General features: G+C 42.1%; 1 protein-coding gene across 1 annotated transcript in view; it reads left to right on the forward strand.

The window, feature by feature from the left end:
- Positions 1-5,569, forward strand: part of NHEJ1 (non-homologous end joining factor 1) — a 100,044-nt gene extending 94,475 nt beyond the window's left edge. The window contains exons 7-8 of the mRNA XM_063288904.1: positions 1,792-1,922; positions 4,095-5,569. Of these exons, the coding sequence (XP_063144974.1) occupies positions 1,792-1,922; positions 4,095-4,175 (212 nt within the window). The 3' untranslated portion in view covers positions 4,176-5,569. The remainder of the gene's footprint in view (positions 1-1,791; positions 1,923-4,094) is intronic.
- The last annotated feature ends 15,401 nt before the right edge of the window (positions 5,570-20,970 follow it).

Genomic DNA, 20,970 nt, shown 5'->3' on the forward strand with positions numbered 1-20,970 from the left:
CTGATCCTATTTCTCTTTTTGGGATCAGTCAAAGTTGGCTATATGTTGCCACCTAGCTGGGCACTTTTATCATTAATTAAGATGTATATGAAAAATATTTATTTTAGGATAAAATCTATATAAAATATATACATTTTTCTGTGATTTAAACACATACAACACACAAACAGGCACTCAGAGATAAAAGCAGAAACAGAATGGAATGGAGTTCTAAAATAATGCATGCAAAACTCTCAGAAGAAAGATACTCTTAGCTGAAGTACTTCTAAACAGGATATGAATGATCTGCCTTCAGAACTGGAAGAAGGATGTATCTCTTGTATGTTCCCTATCCTAAAGAACACTGGAATCTTGTTAAAAGTGTTAAAACCACATTTTGTTCTTTAGCAACTGGTTTTGGCATTAGACATAGATGATGGAGTTAGCCACCTCTTCTCCTTTAGGGGTGGGTCTGTAACTTGTGCCAAAAGGTTCAGGCTCACACAGAATTTTATGGCTTCCATGGCAGCTGCGAGGCTGTCTCTGCCACTGAGTCAATGCGTAGGGTGGAACATACCCTCGTCTTGAAGGAGTGGCCTGGAAATTGGAGAGTTGTGGATAATCCTGCATCAACCCTCTCCAGTCCAATGCACCTCTGTTTTTGTGCTTGTTGAGACGGTGATGTCTGTGCAGCTGCAGACATTTTTAAGGAGACTGATTATTTCAACCCTTTCCAGTCTGGTGATTCTGGGACAGAATCACCATGGCTGTCATGATAGATGACCTACTGCAAGAGAGGCAGGGCACATGGCTCTCTTGATCTTGGTCTTTGATCTCTCAGCAACCTTTGGTATCATTGACCACTGATAGTGCCTGCATGAGGACACTGTGTTTCATACTAGTGTAGATGGTCTGAGAGAGTACAGTAAATGAATCTGCCTCTGCATTTCAGCAACGGTATGTTGCCTCAAGGTGCTATTTTTGTCCCCAGTGTTATTTAACAACTACTATATATGAACCTCACAAGGGCTGGCAACAGGAGTTTTAGGGCCAAATGTTTCCACTATGCCAATTAATCGGCATGTTCATTGTCCAATGTCCAGATCCAGTGATGGAGTGGATGACAACTTAATCTTGGCAAGACAGAGGCCCTTGTGGGTAGTTAGTTCCCAAGTTTGGGAATTGGGCTTTGCCTGTTCGTGGGAGGATTATAGTCTCTCAGAGACAATAGTTACTGTAAGTAATATAGGATGCTTATGGTCACTGGAAGCCCAAGTGGACTTTGTGGCTAGAGCACCTATGACTAGGTTTGGTGGTATTCTGACTGTACCCCTTCCTGAATTGGGCCAACCTAGGCATGGGGGGGTGGGGTGCAGTTTTCACTCTGAAATATGTTTTTTCCTGAAATTTCTGAAGTCCTTGTTAAAGACCTGTCTCTTCACCTAGGACTTTTCTGAAACAAAGCTGTATGTACGGTTTATATTGGTTTTCTTCTTTTCTTTCACTTTTTAAATTGAATGTATCATTTTTATATTTCATACTGCTTTAATCTATAGTTTAGATCTGGAATAAATGAAAAGCTGTATATACATATTTCAAATAAATTAATTCCTTTAAGCTCCAGGAAGCATGGTCAGTGATCTGGGAATATGGCAGGGTACTTCAAGACTTCTGGAAGGCATTAGTTGCCTGCTTCCAAATTGTGAAACTTTAAGGATCACATTCTTCTTTCTGTAATTCCTGATGCTCTGATGCTTTAACCAATTCACTGATCAATATAGCACCACCATTTTTTTCTTCTTCCTATAATAGCATCAGGAGACTGTGGATCCCTTGATCACGCTACTTCTCAAGACCATACAGAAGAGCTGGTAGATTTGCCTGCTGCGGAAGAAAAGACAGAGATCCAGTTGCCATCTACACAGCATGTGGGAGATGCAGTGGTGAGGCCATGTCTACTAGATACATACAGGAAGTGGGTCCTCAAAGTATTAGCTGGTGACTACAGTTTGAGGGAACAAATCATGATGTATATGTGGCTGGAGGACAGGGACTTTGCCAGACATCCCAAAGCTTGTGTGAACTGCTGCTACTCTGGTGCATAGTGGGATGGAGACAGTAAGGGGGTAAGGCAACTTCTGTAATCTGTGTTTTCCATAATTTCTAAGGCATCACACTACACTGGCTGGCATGTGGGAGTTGCAGTCTTGAGAACATGTGGTTGTAGAAAGCTGTGGTTAGGGATGCACAAAAATTGCTAAGTGCTCATATATATCCTGAAACCTCAGAATAGAAAAGTGGGGAGTGTGAGAGACTCATAGGAATATTGGATGCTGGTGTATTTCTCACTGCTTACTAAATACTAGCTGTGCCTGTTGGATTCTTAGTTGCTTGGTGGAACAAAAAGATTTGATAAGGCATCTTTGTTTATTCAAGACAATCTGTGGAGCAGATAAAGCAGAGGAGAGCAATACACTTGCAACGCTGAATGAGACCTGACAGTGTAGCTCTCCAGGTCTCCCATCACCTGCTACTTGATCTTTTTAATGGGTACTATTGGGAATTGAAACCAGGGCCTCCTGCTTGCAAAGAAATCGCTGTGCTGTGGGGCTACATTCCCTTCTCTTAAAAGGGATTTTAAGAGAGCCTCCTTTATTCCTCTGGAGCACACATGGGTTGATATAGAACAAGGACACATAAGTGAAAGGAGAAATTATGGAAATGAAAAATATGGGCTGGTTTGCCTAATCCCTGTGATTCCTGCTTCCCTGTGGATCTATCCCACTATGTTCTAGTGATGTACAAAATAGTAGGATTAGAAGGAAGGCATAGGGTAATGTGGATTTGATTACTTATTTTGCATTTATTTTTATATTTATATGGCTGCCCATCTCACAAGACACGACTCTGGCCAGGGTACAATAAAAAACCATAAAATGACAGTATTAAAAATCATTCTACAATGAAAAAATAAATATTATTATTAAAAGGCTAGGAGAGAGCATGAGATGTTACAAACAAGGTAGCCACCTCATTAAATTGCCATTTCCTTGAGACCACCAAGCTTGTTGACACAGCCAAATGTTGAGAGCTTCCAGAATGTGTTGTTAACCTAACATTTTTCAGAATACTATAAAATGGGACTGGGATTCATGTGTGGTGAGGATGGGGATGAGGCATGTTACGTTGGAAAAGGCACTGGAGAAATAAATACTTTGACAAGGAAATTCCAGATTGTAATGGCAGGGAATTAGTTTCCCAGTGACATTATATCAACTTCTGAGGGTGAGTAGAATGTATTATCCCTTCCCCATAGCAAAGCTCTCTTGAGAAAGACTACCTGTCCTTGCAGCACAGTTAACAGTTACACATGTATAAGTTAGTAAATCTGTCTGTTGGCTATATGCCAGAGCAGCAGTACTGGAATATCAGTATAAAACAAAATCTGAGAGTAGCCCTTGCAGAGGTACACTGTGTACAGATCTAATTTGCTGTGTGAAAAAGTAACTGTCTAGAAAGGCCTTAGAAATTAGTATTCACATAGTTACCAAAGGAACAATGGCCTTGGTTGTGTTGTCTCAATCTAGCCCTTGTATGGGGAATGCATGGCTCTCTTTATGTTGCGCTCCAGCCCTGATCAGCCTCAGCCAGCATAACCAGTAGTAAGAGGTGATCAGAGATGTAATTGAATATTGGAGGACCACAGATCCTCTTTCCCTGTTTAGGTCAGCTCCAACTCTGTTTCTCTATCCTCCTGCAGCATCTTCTTAAAAGGATTAGCTAGTATCTAGGGGAGCAATCTCTTCTGTTGTTTGTGCATGTGAAGTTCAGTGATGGTCAACAGCTCCCTCTAAGTTCTCTAATCCTATGGAGGCATCCTTTGAGACTAAGATATGTGGGTGCCATTTTTACTCTCTAACTAGTCTTACCTGCTACCACTACTTGGTGTTGATTGCTATTCACATTCCAGAGAGAAACTGCACATTCTGTGTCTCAGCTGTGGAAGGCTCAAAGTAAAGATGAAACCCTCTTTGGCTACAGTTGTTTGGTTTTACTCCTACTATTTGGATTGGCTGGTTGACTTACTAACTCTGATCAGTGCCTTCTCTTTCTAGGTTCTATCTTCCCAAGCCCAGAAAGCACAGGTGCCTGTTGTCAAGACCAAAAGGAAGAAGGCTAAAGGGCTCTTTGGCTGATGCAACTGATCCTTTTACAAAGACAGGGATGCTGATGCTGTCCTGAACGTCCCTTTGTCTTCCTGGAACATCTAGAAGAAAGCTGGACTTCATACTGAAGCTCACAGTTGTGTCACTCTACTCACTTTGCCCTGTTAAATAATGATGGTTGGGAATATTCCCATCTGCACCAGAGATATCTACTTTACTGCCCCTGCTTATTCTTTCCTGCTGACCCAGAAGCTTAGAGATGATGGATTATGAAGTAGAAGGAAGTGAGCAGAGCTACGTTCTGTACTTTGCTTTATTAAAGTGTGAATAAAGAGCTTGGCTATAAGTTGATTACTCAGTGCAGTGATTTCCATACATGCACTGTGTAACGCACAGGCTACCCTTAAAAGGTGTCTGAAAATTGTAGTTGGTGAAAAATGTGTTAATTTCTTTATTTCAATCAGTTTTCAGAAAATTACATAATATGTAGCAGCCAGGGTGCTAACTGGCACAAGGTACAGAAATTATATGATGCCTGTTCTGAAAGATCTGCTCTGGCTGCCAATGGCCTATTGGACACAATTTAAATATGGGAGTTGACCTTTAAATGGCTATTTCTATGACTGCCTCTTCTACTATAAACTTGCTCAGTTACTGAGAGAGGCAAAAGAGGTCCTTTTGAAGATATCCCCCCCTTCTAGAATGTGGCTATTTTGTTATGCAGGGTAGGGACTACTCCTGTGTGGCTTCAGGGCTTTGGAAAATTATCTCATGGTGGTGGACTTGACCTCTCATTCTCTCAGTATTTAGGACATGGCAAAAACATCTCTCTTTCACCAAGAGTATTTAGAACTGTTCATTGATTTTAGTTAAATATAGTTTTAATTTTAATTGTATTGACTTTACCGTCGTCTTTTATATCTGTATTTTGGTTTAATTATTATAAGCTGCCTTGAATGCTTATGTATGCACTCTGTCTTACAATAATGCAGAATTTCATGAATAAGAAAAATCAACTGTACCCTACTGTAATCCAAACTTATAGCCTTCCTGGTGGTAGCGAAGAGGTATCAACAGTATATGCCATGGGTAATGCATATCAAAGGGAGCATGTGTTGGGTTCTGCTGTCTGCTCTGCTTTTCACTAGGTCACCTATCTTTCATTGTTTTTAACTGATATTATCCTTTCCTCTCATTCCTGAAGTGGTAACTAGTTATGGGGTCTGTTGCAGCAAAACAGTCTTACGGCAATTTAAGAACTATGGAGTAAGCAACCAAATGGCTATAAACTGCAGGGTATCCTCCAAGCATATTTGGTAGAACCTAGAGCATCCCCAGATCACACCTTCAACATTTGGCAGCAAAACTGTCAATTTCTGTGGTATGATTTTCCATTGCTTGTTTGCATTAAAAAGGTGTACAATTTTATTTATTTATTTAAGAAATATATATGGCTGCCCAACTCACTCATGGTGACTCTGGGTGGCTTACAGAAGTAAATCCCCAAATACAAAACCCGCTACACCCCCACCCCCTGGTGATGACATTCAAACAAACCACTTGATTGGCTCCATATCAATCTGGGATCCCCAGGCCCACTGGCAAAACTCTGTCTTTAGGGCATTTCAGAAGAGTATTAAGGTGGGAGCCAAAACAGGCATACAAAGCCTCAAAAAGAGATTGACTGACTGATTATGTGCCATCAGCCTGTTGTTGACTCTTAGCAACCACATAGGTAAACCTTCTCCAGGATGATCTGTCCCAAACATGCCTCTTCAGGTCTTCCAATGGTGCACTCATCCCCGCTATATTAGGGTCCATCCACTTTACTGTTGGTCATCCTCTTTTTCTTCCACCTTTCCCAGCATTATGGACTTCTCAAGAGAGCTGGCTTTTCGCTTAATGTGTCCCAAAGAACTCTCAAATGAGCACTCTGAATTAATTTGTTCTATGATCCGTTTGTTTGTTTTCCTGACTCTCTATGGTATTCCCAGGAGTCTTCTTCAACAGCAAAGATCAAAAGTGTAAATACTCTTCCTATCCTGCATCTTCAAAGTCCAACTTTTGCTTTCTTAGAGTGTTGCAGAAAAAAACACAGCCTCCACGATAGTGATCTTTCTAGGTATATATCTGTTATGACATCTGTATATCTTTTCCAACGACTTCATTGCTTTTTTTTTTTGCATGAAAAAAGTCCTAGTCTCTGGCATCTCCACGTAGACCAGGAACAGATTCCTCTAAAAACCCTAGGAAGCTACTAGTAGTCAGCAATGCATTTACACATAACAATCAGGTGGGATTCCTGGATTATTCCACCCCAATAAACTATCAGTGTGCTTTTGTCCACTGCCTTGTTCATCCCTTATTTGCTTCTCATGCATCTGGGTAAACCATCCAAATGGGGCAGCTTCATATGGCATCAAAACCTAGAATTATGGCAGAGAAAAACCTCTTTTGTCCCAAGGACCTTGCTTCTGGCCAAGTCCTCTGGGGCCACACCTCAGCACTTCATTGTTTTTGGTATTATGTGCTTGCCTAAATACACCCACACATATGAATCTTAAGTCATCCTAATAATCCTATACCCCAACAGCAGTCACCCACCACACTTACACACATATCCCAATCAGCCCATTCACACATAATGCACATACACAGCATAGAAAGGCAGACAACTGCCCTGGAAAAGAAGAATTTCCATAGCCAACTAATAGTCTTATGCTGGGTAGAGAGAATGAGGCTAATGGGGATAGCATACAACATTTGGAAAGTTTTGGGCCTCAGTCCAAAGGTTCCCCATTCTTAGTTTGTGTGTCCAAACAAGCCAAGGGTGTAAGCTAGCTTTAAACCAAAAGGTGTTTCTGCTTTGTTCAGGTACAACAAAAGACAGGAAAGTCTAGTGGAGTGGGGCAGAATTGAGTGGAGGGGGGGAATCCCCTATTCTCTTCTTTAGGTATTCACAGACTAGGTGCAATAAACCATCAAATTGAGCTAGTTGGTTTGTTCACCTGGCTGCTGGCATGAATGGGAAGAATGAATGGAGAATGGGCTCTGTAACTAGTACACTGTTCTTTGCATTGTGGTTTAATGTGGTTTATTCTTATGTGTGAATGTATCAATCATTGTACTTTGTTCATCCAAGCCAAGTTCCCCCTAGATGTTCTGAATGACCTCACTATGTGTCAAGTGCCAAAAAGACCCACCCTCATACATACACACGTAGAAACACACACAGAGTCTCCAGGGGACAGAGCAGGCCATTATTCTCAGCCTTCTTTTTATCATGATGTGAAGCAAGTAACATCATCCCACCACAATCCTAATTGTTTTTGTAGGAAATGAAATCACTTTTTCATGGCTGGGCCTATCTGGCCCCAAAATCCGAGAAAGAGGAAAATTGCATCATTTTATATTCCCTCTGCTTGGAATGTATAAGGCACAGTAATGTTTGGTGAAGGGGAGACATGGTTATCACTAGGTTCTCTTCTGCTAAGCCAGGATCCATTTCAGAGATGCTCACAGATATTATACCTTGCTTGTCTTTTTGTCCCATGATTCAGCAGCAGCCAACCATTTGAGTTTACTCAGAAATTCAAATATGTTATCATGGCTCATCAGGTCCCTGAGATGAAGTAGATAGGCAGCTGGATGAGTATTTATGTATTTATTTATTTATGAATGGGATTTACTGTAGTTTGGAAGGTGTACCCTGGCTGCATAAATATCTTCTTTGTCTGCCTTAGTATCTTAATGATGTTTCTGATCTGCCATCCTCACTTTCTTCCACACAGCTTTTGATCCTTTGAGGCACATTGTGGTATCCAGTGTGAAGGAAGAACAGACCAGTTAATCTTAGTGTCCAATTGGATAGCCACATAATACATTTCAGCCCTAGTTATGGCAAATTTAAAAAAAGCTTTCTTAAGAGTGAAACCACTCTTAGCGTGAAAGGAAGGAAACCACAACACAGAAAAGCCAATTTCAACATTCAAGCTGCTTTAAATTAGTCTTGCAATGTCACTCCATCAGAAAGATACTTACCTGTTTTGATTCTATATACAAGAACCCCACATTATTCTAACCTTTATATTCAGACTCCCTAACTCTCCAATTTGAGATGAGATTTTAACTATCTTTTTCACTTCCCAAACCAGAAATCTGGGTTTAATTTATGGCATCTGCATGATAGGATTACCTATAATTAACATAATCAATTAACCCAATTATCTGGCTTCACACAACCCTGAATCAAACCACAGAACTGCTTTGCACAATATACTTAGTAGTCAGCTAGTTGATGGTTAAATATGTCATGTGAACATAGCCATTGAAACAAAATGAAGTTCAGGGGGATAATGTAAGTTCTACCTTTACCTACCCATTATGGCGAATGGTGCAGAATGGTCAGTTCTAAGGTTATGATGGGTATGAGCTAATTACTGGCTGACCTTTACCTATCCATTCTTTCTGCATTTGTTCAATCAGTTTCATACAATTTTCCTTTTACAATGCAACTTTCTAAATGGCGTTATTAGCTGTAACATGTAAACAAGATAAACTCTACCAGAGCTGCACTTAAAGTAGGTAAGATAACTTTGCAAGACTTCAGATAAGAATAACCCTTGCCAAGAGAAGGAATCCATAACAAGGTTACTATACAGCCTTGAAATATGCCACAGGGAAGTACATGGGTGTTTTTGCTTTGGATGTATAATTACTAAGAATCTGAATGTATTCAAATACCTGGTCTAATTTTATTAGATTAGTTTGGTCAAGATTTGGACTAATGGAAATAGGGTAAAGGGAATTGGTGCAATGATTCTAGGCCAGAGGAAAGTACTCTCTGGATTACTAGATAATTGCCAGGATTTTATTTGTTTATTATTTACTTTATTAAATAGCATAGCTAAAGAAGCAAACAAAAGGATTCGTTCCTCTTAAATCAGCTTTCCTCAACTTGGTGGCTTCCAGATGTATTAAGTGATTTGGAGTGAAGCGTTTGAAGCTCCTCCTCACTGCACAAACATCAGGGGAGACCTCCAGTCAATCTTGGAAATTTACAAAAATCTGGTCAGGAGGTGACATGTTTGTCCAGACTAATGATCAACCTTCTTGCAACATCTGCTAATGCCTGAGTTTCTGCAATTAAGAAAACCAAATGCATATAAATGCTGGTTGGAGAAATTCATTATGCTCTGTATAAAGGTACTAATATTCTCTGCAGAGACATTCTCCAGCCTGACTCTCCCCAAAGCAGGTATTTATACATTAAAAAAATCTCAATTTTCAGTGGACTTTTCCTGAAGATCCACAGCAAGTTTCAGAGTGGTCACAGAGAACATTTTGTTGTTTATTCGTTCAGTCACTTCTGACTCTTCGTGACTTCATGGACCAGCCCACACCAGAGCTTCCTGTCGGTCATCAACACCCCCAGCTCCCCCAGAGACGAGTCCGTCACCTCTAGAATATCATCCATCCATCTTGCCCTTGGTCGGCCCCTCTTCCTTTTGCCCTCCACTCTCCCTAGCATCAGCATCTTCTCCAGGGTGTCCTGTCTTCTCATTATGTGGCCAAAGTATTTCAGTTTTGCCTTTAATATCATTCCCTCAAGTGAGCAGTCTGGCTTTATTTCCTGGAGGATGGACTGGTTTGATCTTCTTGCAGTCCAAGGCACTCTCAGAATTTTCCTCCAACACCACAGTTCAAAAGCATTGATCTTCCTTCTCTCAGCCTTCCTTATGGTCCAGCTCTCGCAGCCATATGTTACTACGGGGAACACCATTGCTTTAACTATGCGGACCTTTGTTGTCAGTGTGATGTCTCTGCTCTTAACTATTTTATCGAGATTGGTTATTGCTCTTCTCCCAAGGATTAAGCGTCTTCTGATTTCCTGACTGCAGTCAGCATCTGCAGTAATCTTCGCACCTAGAAATACAAAGTCTTTCACTGCTTCTACATTTTCTCCCTCTATTTGCCAGTTATCAATCAAGCTGGTTGCCATAATCTTGGTTTTTTGAGGTTTAGCTGCAAGCCAGCTTTTGCACTTTCTTCTTTCACCTTCATCATAAGGCTCCTCAGTTCCTCTTCGCTTTCAGCCATCAAAGTGGTATCATCTGCATATCTGAGATCGTTAATGTTTCTTCCAGCCATTTTAACTCCAGCCTTGGATTCCTCAAGCCCAGCATGTTGCATGATGTGTTCTGCGTACAAGTTGAATAGGTAGGGTGAGAGTATACAGTCCTGCCGTACTCCTTTCCCAATCTTAAACCAGTCCGTTGTTCCGTGGTCTGTTCTTACTGTTGCTGCTTGGTCATTATACAGATTCTTCAGGAGGCATACAAGATGACTTGGTATCCCCATACCGCTAAGAACTTGCCACAATTTGTTATGGTCCACACAGGCAAAGGCTTTAGAATAGTCAATAAAACAGAAATAGATGTTTTTCTGAAACTCCCTGGCCTTTTCCATTATCCAGCGGATATTGGCAATTTGGTCCCTAGTTCCTCTGCCTTTTCTAAACCCAGCTTGTACATCTGGCAATTCTCGCTCCATGAATTGCTGAAGTCTACCTTGCAGGATCTTGAGCATTACCTTACTGGCATGTGAAATGAGTGCCACTGTTCGATAGTTTGAACATTCTTTAGTGTTTCCCTTTTTTGGTATGGGGATATAAGTGGATTTTTTCCAATCTGATGGCCATTCTTGTGTTTTCCAAATTTGCTGGCATATAGCATGCATTACCTTGACCTCATCATCTCGCAAGATTTTGAACAGTTCAGCTGGGATGCCGTCGTCTCCTGCTGCCTTGTTATTAGCAATGCTTCTTAAGGCCCACTCAACCTCACTCTTCAGGATGTCTGGCTCTAGCTCACTGACCACACCATCAAAGCTATCCCCGATATTGTTATCCTTCCTGTACAGGTCTTCTGTATATTCTTGCCACCTTTTCTTGATCTCTTCTTCTTCTGTTAGGTCCTTGCCATCTTTGTTTTTGATCATACCCATTTTTGCCTGGAATTTACCTCCAATGTTTCTAATTTTCTGGAAGAGGTCTCTTGTCCTTCCTATTCTGTTGTCTTCTTCCACTTCCGTGCATTGCTTATTTAAAAATAATTCCTTATCTCTTCTGGCTAACCTCTGGAATTTTGCATTTAATTGGGCATATCTCCCCCTATCACTGTTGCCTTTTGCTTTCCTTCTTTCTTGGGCTACTTCTAGTGTCTCAGCAGACAGCCATTTTGCCTTCTTGGTTTTCTCTTTCTTTGGGATGTATTTTGTTGCCGCCTCCTGAACAATGCTGCCAACTTCTGTCCATAGTTCTTCCGGGACCCTACCTACTAAGTCCAGTCCCTTAAATCTATTCTTCACCTCCACTGCATATTCCTTAGGAATATTAGTGAGCTCATATCTAGCTGATCTGTGGGTCTTCCCTAATCTCTTTAGTCTGATCCTAAATTGTGCAAGAAGAAGTTCGTGATCGGAACTACAGTCAGCTCCAGGTCTTGTTTTTACCGACTGTATAGATGTCCGCCACCTTTGGCTGCAAAGGATGTAGTCAATCTGATTTCGGTGTTGTCCATCTGGTGAAGTCCATGTATAAAAGAGAACATTTTAGGACTCTTAAAATGCTTAAAATGGGATTAATCCCAGTGAACTGTTTGATTCTGGGAAAGGACTATAGCTTATTTGCTTTCCTGAGGTTCTTTAACTTAATCCCCAATGACTCCAGATGGACCTGGAAACTTCTGTAGTGCCACTTCCAGTAAACGGAGAGCAGGGGTGAGCAGCCAGCATCCACATGCAATTCTTACGCTAATTTCAAAAGTCTATTGAAAACAATCATTTCAGTCCTGACAGCTGATTTATAGCATTACAGTATGATATTTCAGCCAGGCATACGCTTCTAATCTTTAGCACTGATTTTGATTTTCCTGGATGACTTTTGTGTTTGCTCTTTTTATTAATGTATATATACTGATTTTATTCTTATCTTAATTTTATGGTGATCTTGCCAGTTTAGTATTGGCTATGTGATATGGTCCTCATACCAGTTAACTGATACCATTCCCAGATTATATTTATTACTGGTTATAAGGTTGTGTTCATCAATTAGCATTTGGTTACTGGATGGCTGAAAATATGCTGTACAATAATATGGTATAACATCCACTCTTTGCTGCCCATGTTCTGCATTGTTAGAGGCTCTGGATGTAAGTCTTTTTGCACAATGTTCTTTTAGTACAGTGACCACATGTCCTTTATTATAAAGGACAGTCCTCTATTTCAGAAAGCTGTCTTTAGATTGATTGATTGATTTTATTATTTATTTTTCAGAAATTCACTTTTTTCCTTTATTTCAGTCATTTAACTTTTAGCGTACAAATGGTACCACTTAATGCACAGTCCACATTCATGCGAAAAATATGAAAATTGAATTGACTTTTTAAAATAAATTTAGATATACTATTTGATTTTAGATATTTTTATTAGAATATGCATTTTTGTAAAGTTTTTCTTGGTTTTGCTCTTGAATTTTCCTTTGTAAAGCAAAGTTATAAACATAAACAATTAAATTTTTTTATCCTTACGAACCTCTTTCCGATTTGCCTCTTTTTCAGGTTTGTCCTCTATTTTTTCCAAGAAAATATGGTCAGCGTATCTTTTAGTCAATGCTAGGCCCCTTTTCTTATTTGTCAGGAGTTCACATACCACTGCATCCTCGCATCTTAACTCTTAATTGTTTCTACTGCCATCTTTTAGCAAAACCTAAATGAAGCCTTGACCAGCCTGATCTCCAATTGTGTATCCAGTCCCAGCAGTGAAGAGAAAGACAGCACTGCTGATCAAATTAAGCTGTAATTTCAAGGTGAGCAGTTGCCAGTCATGCCAGGCCCTGGGTTGGCAAAGGCAAAGGACAAAAGTCCACCTATTTGCTTCAAATGTTCAAGCACAGGATTCTTGGAAAAGGCGAGGCTTCTTGCATGGATCCACGTTCTTCGGTTACCCTGGGTTCAACAAATTAGAGAGGGCTCTTTTAAAACACTTTCCAACATCCAGTGCATCTTACTTGTTCAAAGGTGTCCATGGACCACTGAGTTTGCCACAAAAAATGAAGCCTTTTTTAAATTGCTTTCAACTCCTTTTAAAGCACTCTTCCATTTCTTAGCACCCTCAGAATGTGCTGGAATATATCTCTCATGAGCCTCTGCCAGGTCAGCCACCAAGTGGCACGATGAGAGTAGTCGGGCACCCTTGAGAACTGGTTGGGCACGTTTGCTTTAAGACAATGTCTGACCCTAGGGCAGCCAGCCACCAGCAGACCAGTGGAGTGGGCGTGTGCTCCATCTGCAAAAGAGCAACTTGGCCCTGTCCAAGTCGTGCTTCCCAGGCGAGCATCTGCTTTTACCATTAAGGGCCCATCATCAGCCAAAGGAAAAACAGAAGTCTGGATCAGAGGGGCTGGCATTCCTACTCAGAGGCTGCTCCTGACTTTCACCCCTGCAGTAGATGTTTCCTGCTAGGAAATCAGGTTACAAGTGATACGGGAAGCTTCCAGAGACAGCAGCCACCACAATCAGGACTTGGTGCTTAATTATGAAGATATTCCTGGAGACAAAACTGAAGATATAAAGGCTGGGGAAGGGGGCAGCTGCAAGCCAAGGGTATTATGCCACATAACAACAGGGAAAAGTTAGCTCCCGTTGTTAATCTGGTTTATACACACACATACAATATACACAGACACACACACACACAGACACACACATACAGTATGTATATACTGTGTGTGTGTATGTGTGTGTATGTATGTATGTGTGTGTATATACATATATATATACATACATACATACACAGTACACACACACACACACACACACACAAACACAGAACGATGGGAACGCAGTAGTTAACTTGCATTGACAGGAATGTGTCCATGTAACTGAATGGGTAACTGAATACTTCTCCTTATTTCTACTTCTATGGTTTGGTTCATGTTGAGCAGTAGTGCTGACAGTAAGTGACCAAGCAGTTCAATTTGACCATCTGGCCAAAAATATCCTGAAACAGCCCAGAGAATATGCAAAATGGCAGCACCTCCCAAGTATTAAAAAGAGAAAGAAGTATGGCAACATGAAACTTCTAACCACTTGCGGAGAGAACAGCAGAAAATCTAGAATGCACTTATTTGCCACTGAACCAGAAACACACAGCTGGGAGAACTGAGATCAGCTGTTTTTCCTGGTTTAAATCAACCATCAGTGCAGCACAGGATTAGCACTTTCTCCAGTGTGCTAGTCCTGTTTGTTAAAGAAATAGGTTTAGTGCTTTTTAAAATAGTGCTAAATTCTTGCAGATAAGGAGCCTGCCTAATGCCTTGCTAATGCTTTTCAAAGCAGGAGTCAGGCGTGATACATCAAATGCCTCTACATAAGCCAGGTTCCCAGTTTCTCCTGCAGCCCAAGCTAAAATGGCCACGGAGGGTAGCCCCCAGCAACCGAAGGGTAGGGAATGCGCCACAGCAGCCTAAAGGGACTAATATGAGGTGGACAGACTCCAGCCACAGATTGTGTCATCAACCACATCATCGACGAAGCCTTGTCTATCATGTCCACAGCCAAAATTCTGTTGGGAGAAGAACAAAAACATTGCTCTAAAATTGGACAGCTAAATACACCTTCAAGCTGCCTCAGCTATAGGCTGGGACTGAGGCAACATGATGAGGTCATGGCACACAAAAGCAGCTGGCAGAGCACCTCCATGCCGTGATTAGGGGATGTGTGGATGAATCCTGGGAGAGCACTGGCTAATTAATCCTGGGAGATCACTGGAGGGCATTTAGATCCAATTGTTTAAAGGCAGCAGCAATAAAATCAGTCCTTCCTTCCACTCATCTCCCCCCTAAATTACACACTGGGAAGCAAGGCAGTTTAAGATAATCAGAAGTGGATTTTTGTAAGGAAGATCCAAGAGCCTTATTCACTTCAAAAACAAATTCCTGGGCTTTGGAATTCTTTCATTCTGGTATAAACATTTTATACCAAACTCTAGTTCAGGACAGTGTCCCTAGTCTTTTGGAGCTGATGTATATATTTTGTGTTTTGAGAATACAGGTAGCTCTCGTTTAGTGACTGCCTCGTTTCGTGACCACAGTTATGATCGTGATGAAAAAGCAACTTTGTGACCAGTCCTCACATTTACAACCTTCACAGGTCTGTAAAGCAAAGGAAAGCTGAAATAAGATTGTAAACACAGTTGCAGTTTCACTTAGCAACTGCTTTGCTTAACAACCGAGTTGCTGATCCCAACTGTGGGTGCTAAACAAGGACTACCTGTATGCAGTGGGGACATAACCACTTAGCTAAAATGCCATCTCCTCTTCCTCAGCAGGATACTCTCTCCTATCCCTGCTCACATTTGCCCTTTTCCTGGGCATGTGGGCAGGCTCCCAAGTAAACCACTGGGCTGCAACCAGCTATCACTTTTACCTTCAGGATGGGGCCATCTGGGGCCCAGAGCCATTCTTGAAAAGAAAGTTGAGGCTGGCATTGTATTTTGCAGCATGACAGCTTCCTCTACTTTTTTTAAAATTACACTGTGCAGTAGGTAGTCTGGCAGGTATCAAAGTAGGTATCTCTGGTTATACCAACTTTATTTTGTGGGTCTCGTTTTTCTACTAAAAGCAAAGTAAGTTTCACAAGGCTACCCAGCATTGTCCTGTAAGGCACTCCAGCATAGCTTCCAATCTGAACTATCATGGTGGTTTATCATGCTTTGCAGCATATATAAATAAAAATTGAGTCTTAGGCTTTCCTCAGTCATATGCCCCTGCCTAAGCACTGTGTCTAATCTCATGCTTTATTTGTTTAAAAAAAATTATGTACCACTTATTTAAAATAAAATCAGAGTGGTTTACAATAAAAACCAACCATTAAAGCAATAGTGTTGGGCTTCAGGGCTTAACAAAAATCTGTTAAATCTGTTGGGCTTCAGGGTTTAACAGAAATCTGTTGCCTAGACCATGGTCATTAAACCCTGAAGCCCAATGCTGTCCAACAGATACTGGCCATGAAAGCCTACAATAATTAAATTAAAACAATAATTTACAATATTAAAACATATAGTAAAGCACTATATAAAATATGCAGAATAAAAAAATAAAATAATAAAATAAAAAAGCAACTGCAAAGAAAAAAACAGCAATAGAAGATTATTAAATGGGAATTACTTCTGCTTTTTTATCAGACTTTCAAGACAGCCTCATCTAATAGTTGCCAATATAGACACATAGGCCAACTTGCACTTTACATCAGCACCAGCACCAGAAACATCTAACATGCCCAGTGTTCCCCTTTGACCATACAATGCAGAACTTACCTCATTCCCAGCCCATATTTTAAACAGCTTTATACCGATTCTTTCTGTTTGGGAAAATAACCAGTTTTTCCTGTTGAATCTAACCTTGAGTCATGGTACATAAACTTTATTGTATTTCCCTCTTTTTCAGGGGGTAAGTTCATGTGACCACGCCAACCTCAATGAGTTACTGGTAGATTTCCTGGGAAGGTGCCTGTTATCTTATGAGGAGCAATGAAAAACACATGCCATTGGCTACTCCTCAGCCAATCAGCATCCTCAAAATATTCTCTGACCATCAGGGATGAAAATCGGCTTTGTTAGCTATCCAGGACAGCAACTGGAGTCAGCATCACTTATCACTGTCCTAGCAAGATATTAGGATGCTACAGCAAAGGCTCAATTAAGCTAATGATGACAGGCTGTCAGCCAGAAACTGGTGTTTCATAATAAACCTGGATAGGCCAAGGCTGAGTTGGTGAAGAAATCACTGGTTACTGATTCCTGGCTGTTTTCAGGCTGCTTAGAAGCTGAAAACCACTTATGCCCCTCCAGCTTTGTCTCATTCTCTTTCACAGGCCTGTTTTTTGTTTTTTTGTTTTTTTTCACTTGGGCTAGATTATGTCTTCCATCATGGCCAGCCAAGAGAGACAAAGGCTCTTCTCATTACCCTGGTGCTCCCCAGATGTTATGGACATCAGTTCCCATAATCCCCAGTCCAACTTTTCTATTGATAAAATGACCACATTGTGCATCACTGTCAGTCATAAGAACCCTCTGTTCTAATAAATTAGAAGGCAACCTGGTGAATTTCAGGAAGCTCTTTTTACCCATTTTTTTTAGGACATTTCCAGAATATTAGATGGTGCCATCTCCTCTCTTTATCATACATTTAAGAGAGTCTGTGGGGTCTGTGTGGAGCTGAGATGCATTCTTGGAAATAATTATGAAATTGTAGCTGATGCTTTATCACACAGAATTATATAAAGCAAGGGCAGGAAGGGACCTCTGGGATCATATAGTTTGGTATTTTTTAAATTGTGTTCTATGGAGGAAAAAAATAAGGTGGGGGGAGAATGGGGGAATAGAAGCCAGGGGCATCTCTAGCTATTTTTTCTAAGGAAAAGCAATCATATCCCAGTCATTGAACATCGATTTGTTTGGTTAAAACATTAACTGCCCAATGAATTGTGAAATCAACTTTTAATTTTTGTACATTGGAAACATTAATTTTACATGTACAATTAAGTTTACTTTTTATACTTACAATAAATGGAGGAACTTTCTGGGACAATGCCGGGTATCCACTTTTGTCAATTTCAGGTTATAGACTAAAGTCATTTGCATTTGTATAAATAAATTATGAGCATAGGTTTCATTTTATGGCCAGTTTTCTAGCAGTAGAACTTTGCCTCTTGATCAGGGATTCCAGGTTTTGGGTTTTTTTAATGAACAGCTTGAAAAAGTGTGAAAACCCCTGATCTAGTCTGACCCACTGCCCTAGGGCAGGAATCTGTTACTACAGTGTCCCAGACAGTTCCCCAACTTCTGTTCTTTTTTACCCCTTCAATAAAAAAGGCTCCACCATCTCCTAAGGAAGTTTATCCCATCGTTGTTGAACTGCTGTTACCACCAGGAAATTTTCCCTGATGTCCAACTGAAATCTCTTTCCTTGCAATTTAAACCTTCTGATTCTTGTCCTGCCTTCTGAAAGACGGCTGAACAATTCCACATTGTGCTTTGCATGCTAGTCCTTCAGATACTTGAAAACAGCAATCGTGCCTCTCTGCAGCCCTCTCTTCCACAGGCTAAATACCCCATCCTTCCCATCATTCTTTGAAAGTTTTCCTTCCAAGCCAGGCAGTAGCACTTAAATGCTCTTCCTTGGTTGATGTCCCAATCCGTTCCCACCAATTCTTCTCCTCGCTCTTCATTCTTGCCAGCTTTGCAGCTTCTGCATCTGCTGACCCTGCCTTGTGCCCACATTCAGGTTGATGAGCCATGTGAATTCCAACAAATCATTTACTAGACTTGGAATTCAGAATGTCGTTCTTTCTCTCTTGTTCTTTACTTTAAGAACTAACACACTTACTTTAGCATAAAGCCAGTTTTCACCACACATCACGTTCTCCAGACTACAACTGCCATCTCCCAGGTCAACGGGATCAGCGGTGATGAGAGTTGTAGACCAAAACATCTGGTGGGCACCCTGTTGAAGAAAGCCACTCTAAACCTGCTTCACTAGGGGTCGCCTAACATCTTAGTGCCCCGGGAAATTGCCCTCTAGGCCAGCCTTCGGGGAAGGCAGCTCAGCCGCCCTGCAAATCTTATTGAGCCACCCCTGTTCAGCAAACTCCGAGCCGCCAAGGTCTGCAAGCGTGCCCACGTGTGAGTTCAGGTCTTGTTTGTTTTCTTATTTATGTAGAAAGTTCAGCTTCCGTGTACATCTGCTTGCAAGGTCTCCAAAGATTTTACAGAGAAGGACCTGATCTGTCTTTTAACTCGTAGCAGGTTTACCCTCCCCCTACATAAGCTCACCCGCGATCCGGGGCGGGGCGGCAAGAAGTAAGCTCTACGAGTAAAGATACCTGCCGGATTTGACGCCCAAGCAGCACGCTGAAGGCGCCGCGGATGCTTACCGCTTGACAACTAGGCTGTCGTGTGCGCGCGCGAGCATTACCAGATAGACCCCGACGGGACCGCGTGGACACCGAGCCTAAAACACGAGGCCGAGCCTCTTCCAAAAGCGACTTTCCCGTCTTCTGTCCGAGAAATTCTGGATTGAAAAATAAGGAAACAGCGCCCCCTGGACTGCATGTTCGCTGCGAAGAGGCCTTCGCAGGCGGCCTTTAGGTGCGCCTGGCCAGGCGTCAGCCCGCACCTTGTCTTGTTGCCAAGCAGGGCCGTTGATTCACGTCAGAACCAGAGAGACCCCCTCCGCCCACAGCCGTAACTCTTGAACCCCCATGTCAGACTTCAAGGAAATAGCAAAGCTCCCCCAAAGGATTGGATTAAGACAGGACCCTGCTTTTTGGGGGGAGACAGTTGGAATTTTGAAAGGATGCGATGGACGCAGCCACTAAAAATTACCATGAACCAGATGGTGATAAAATTATGAATACACCACCACCACCACGGAAAAAAATCCAGAAAGGCCAGAGAGCAGTGGGTACACGGAAACCACTGACAGGTTGGGAATCCAGGATCAGGTTGTGAGAGTACTGTACTATTTTCCTTTATTTTGAATAAACATCTCCTTGGTTTACCTACGCCTGAGGAAATTTGAACTGGGGACAAAACCAGTCAAGGCAGGGCACTTAGAATGGCCAGAAGCATTTTTATATGACTGGGAACAGCCTCTCCATAGCTGGTGCCCTCCAGATCGGTGTCTGGCTGGGAATGATGAGAATGATAGTACAGTACAGTTAGAAGGCACCACAGAGGGAACACCGGCTCACACTGCAGGATCAAAGTGCCTCGGCTGATGATGAGATGTTAGAACAGCAGAGATTTCTTGAGGGCAACCAGTTTACCTGCAGTTCAACTTTCCCCCTCCAAGCCAAGGTCCTCTCAGCTTGTCTTCCAGAATAGCAAATGCAGCAGCTTATGTTCAGGGTCCAGTTCTGGAGAGAAGAGAGGATCCAGGCCCTGTGCCTAGATAGCTAAGGAAAAGAAAGCAGGCTGTTGTGCCACCACTGTCTCCACCGGATGCTAGCAAGGAAAAATCCCAGGGGACTGTTTGCAGATCCTGGACAGAGTTGAAGCTTTTTCTCTGTCCTATCAGTTCCACACATCTCCTGGCTGTTTCCCTTTCCTCTGTCTTTTCGATCTGCAATTGATTGGCTTTTGGGTCCCCAGGGATAAGGACCCCAGGGATAAGGACCCCAGGGTTGGCCTAATCCAGTCACTGCTGCAGAAAGGCGGCTCTCCAGATGGAAATCTTGCAGCCCCAAGGATGAACTGTCTCTTCCCCCTTCTAGTTTTGGTGCCGGATCTCTTGGCTTGACTGGTGAGGTGAACTTCTTTTCCGTGAGCTAGGTTAATGGAGAGGGCACTGAGAAGGGGCTGAATGCCACTGGGGGCGGGGTGCCTTAACAGTAGAAGCTTCCTGCTGGCTGAAGATTGACCCTTAAGAGCACAGCCCTCCAGTGCAGTGAAACCCCAGCTCTACAAGCAACCTTCCTTGTCCGACAGAGACGAAGGGCACTTGGCTACACTTAGGCTTCAAGCTCCAAGGCTCATGAGCTACAAAAAGGGTGGCCCTGCTCTTCCTGCTTGAAAGAGATTTTCTCCCAAACGGCTCTTCATTTCCCCTACCTGAAGCTTTTCAGTTGCATTGGTCACACGCCCCTTGGATGGCTGGTGCTTGCACACGCTGGAGATCCCAAGTTGGAGAAGGTCGATCCTCGAGGGCCTTCCAGAGAGACTCTAGCCGGACCACGGCAGGGCAAAGAAGCAAAGAGGCAGATTG

This window comes from Candoia aspera, chromosome 1 (genome assembly GCF_035149785.1).
Source record: "Candoia aspera isolate rCanAsp1 chromosome 1, rCanAsp1.hap2, whole genome shotgun sequence".
Taxonomy (NCBI): domain Eukaryota; kingdom Metazoa; phylum Chordata; class Lepidosauria; order Squamata; family Boidae; genus Candoia; species Candoia aspera.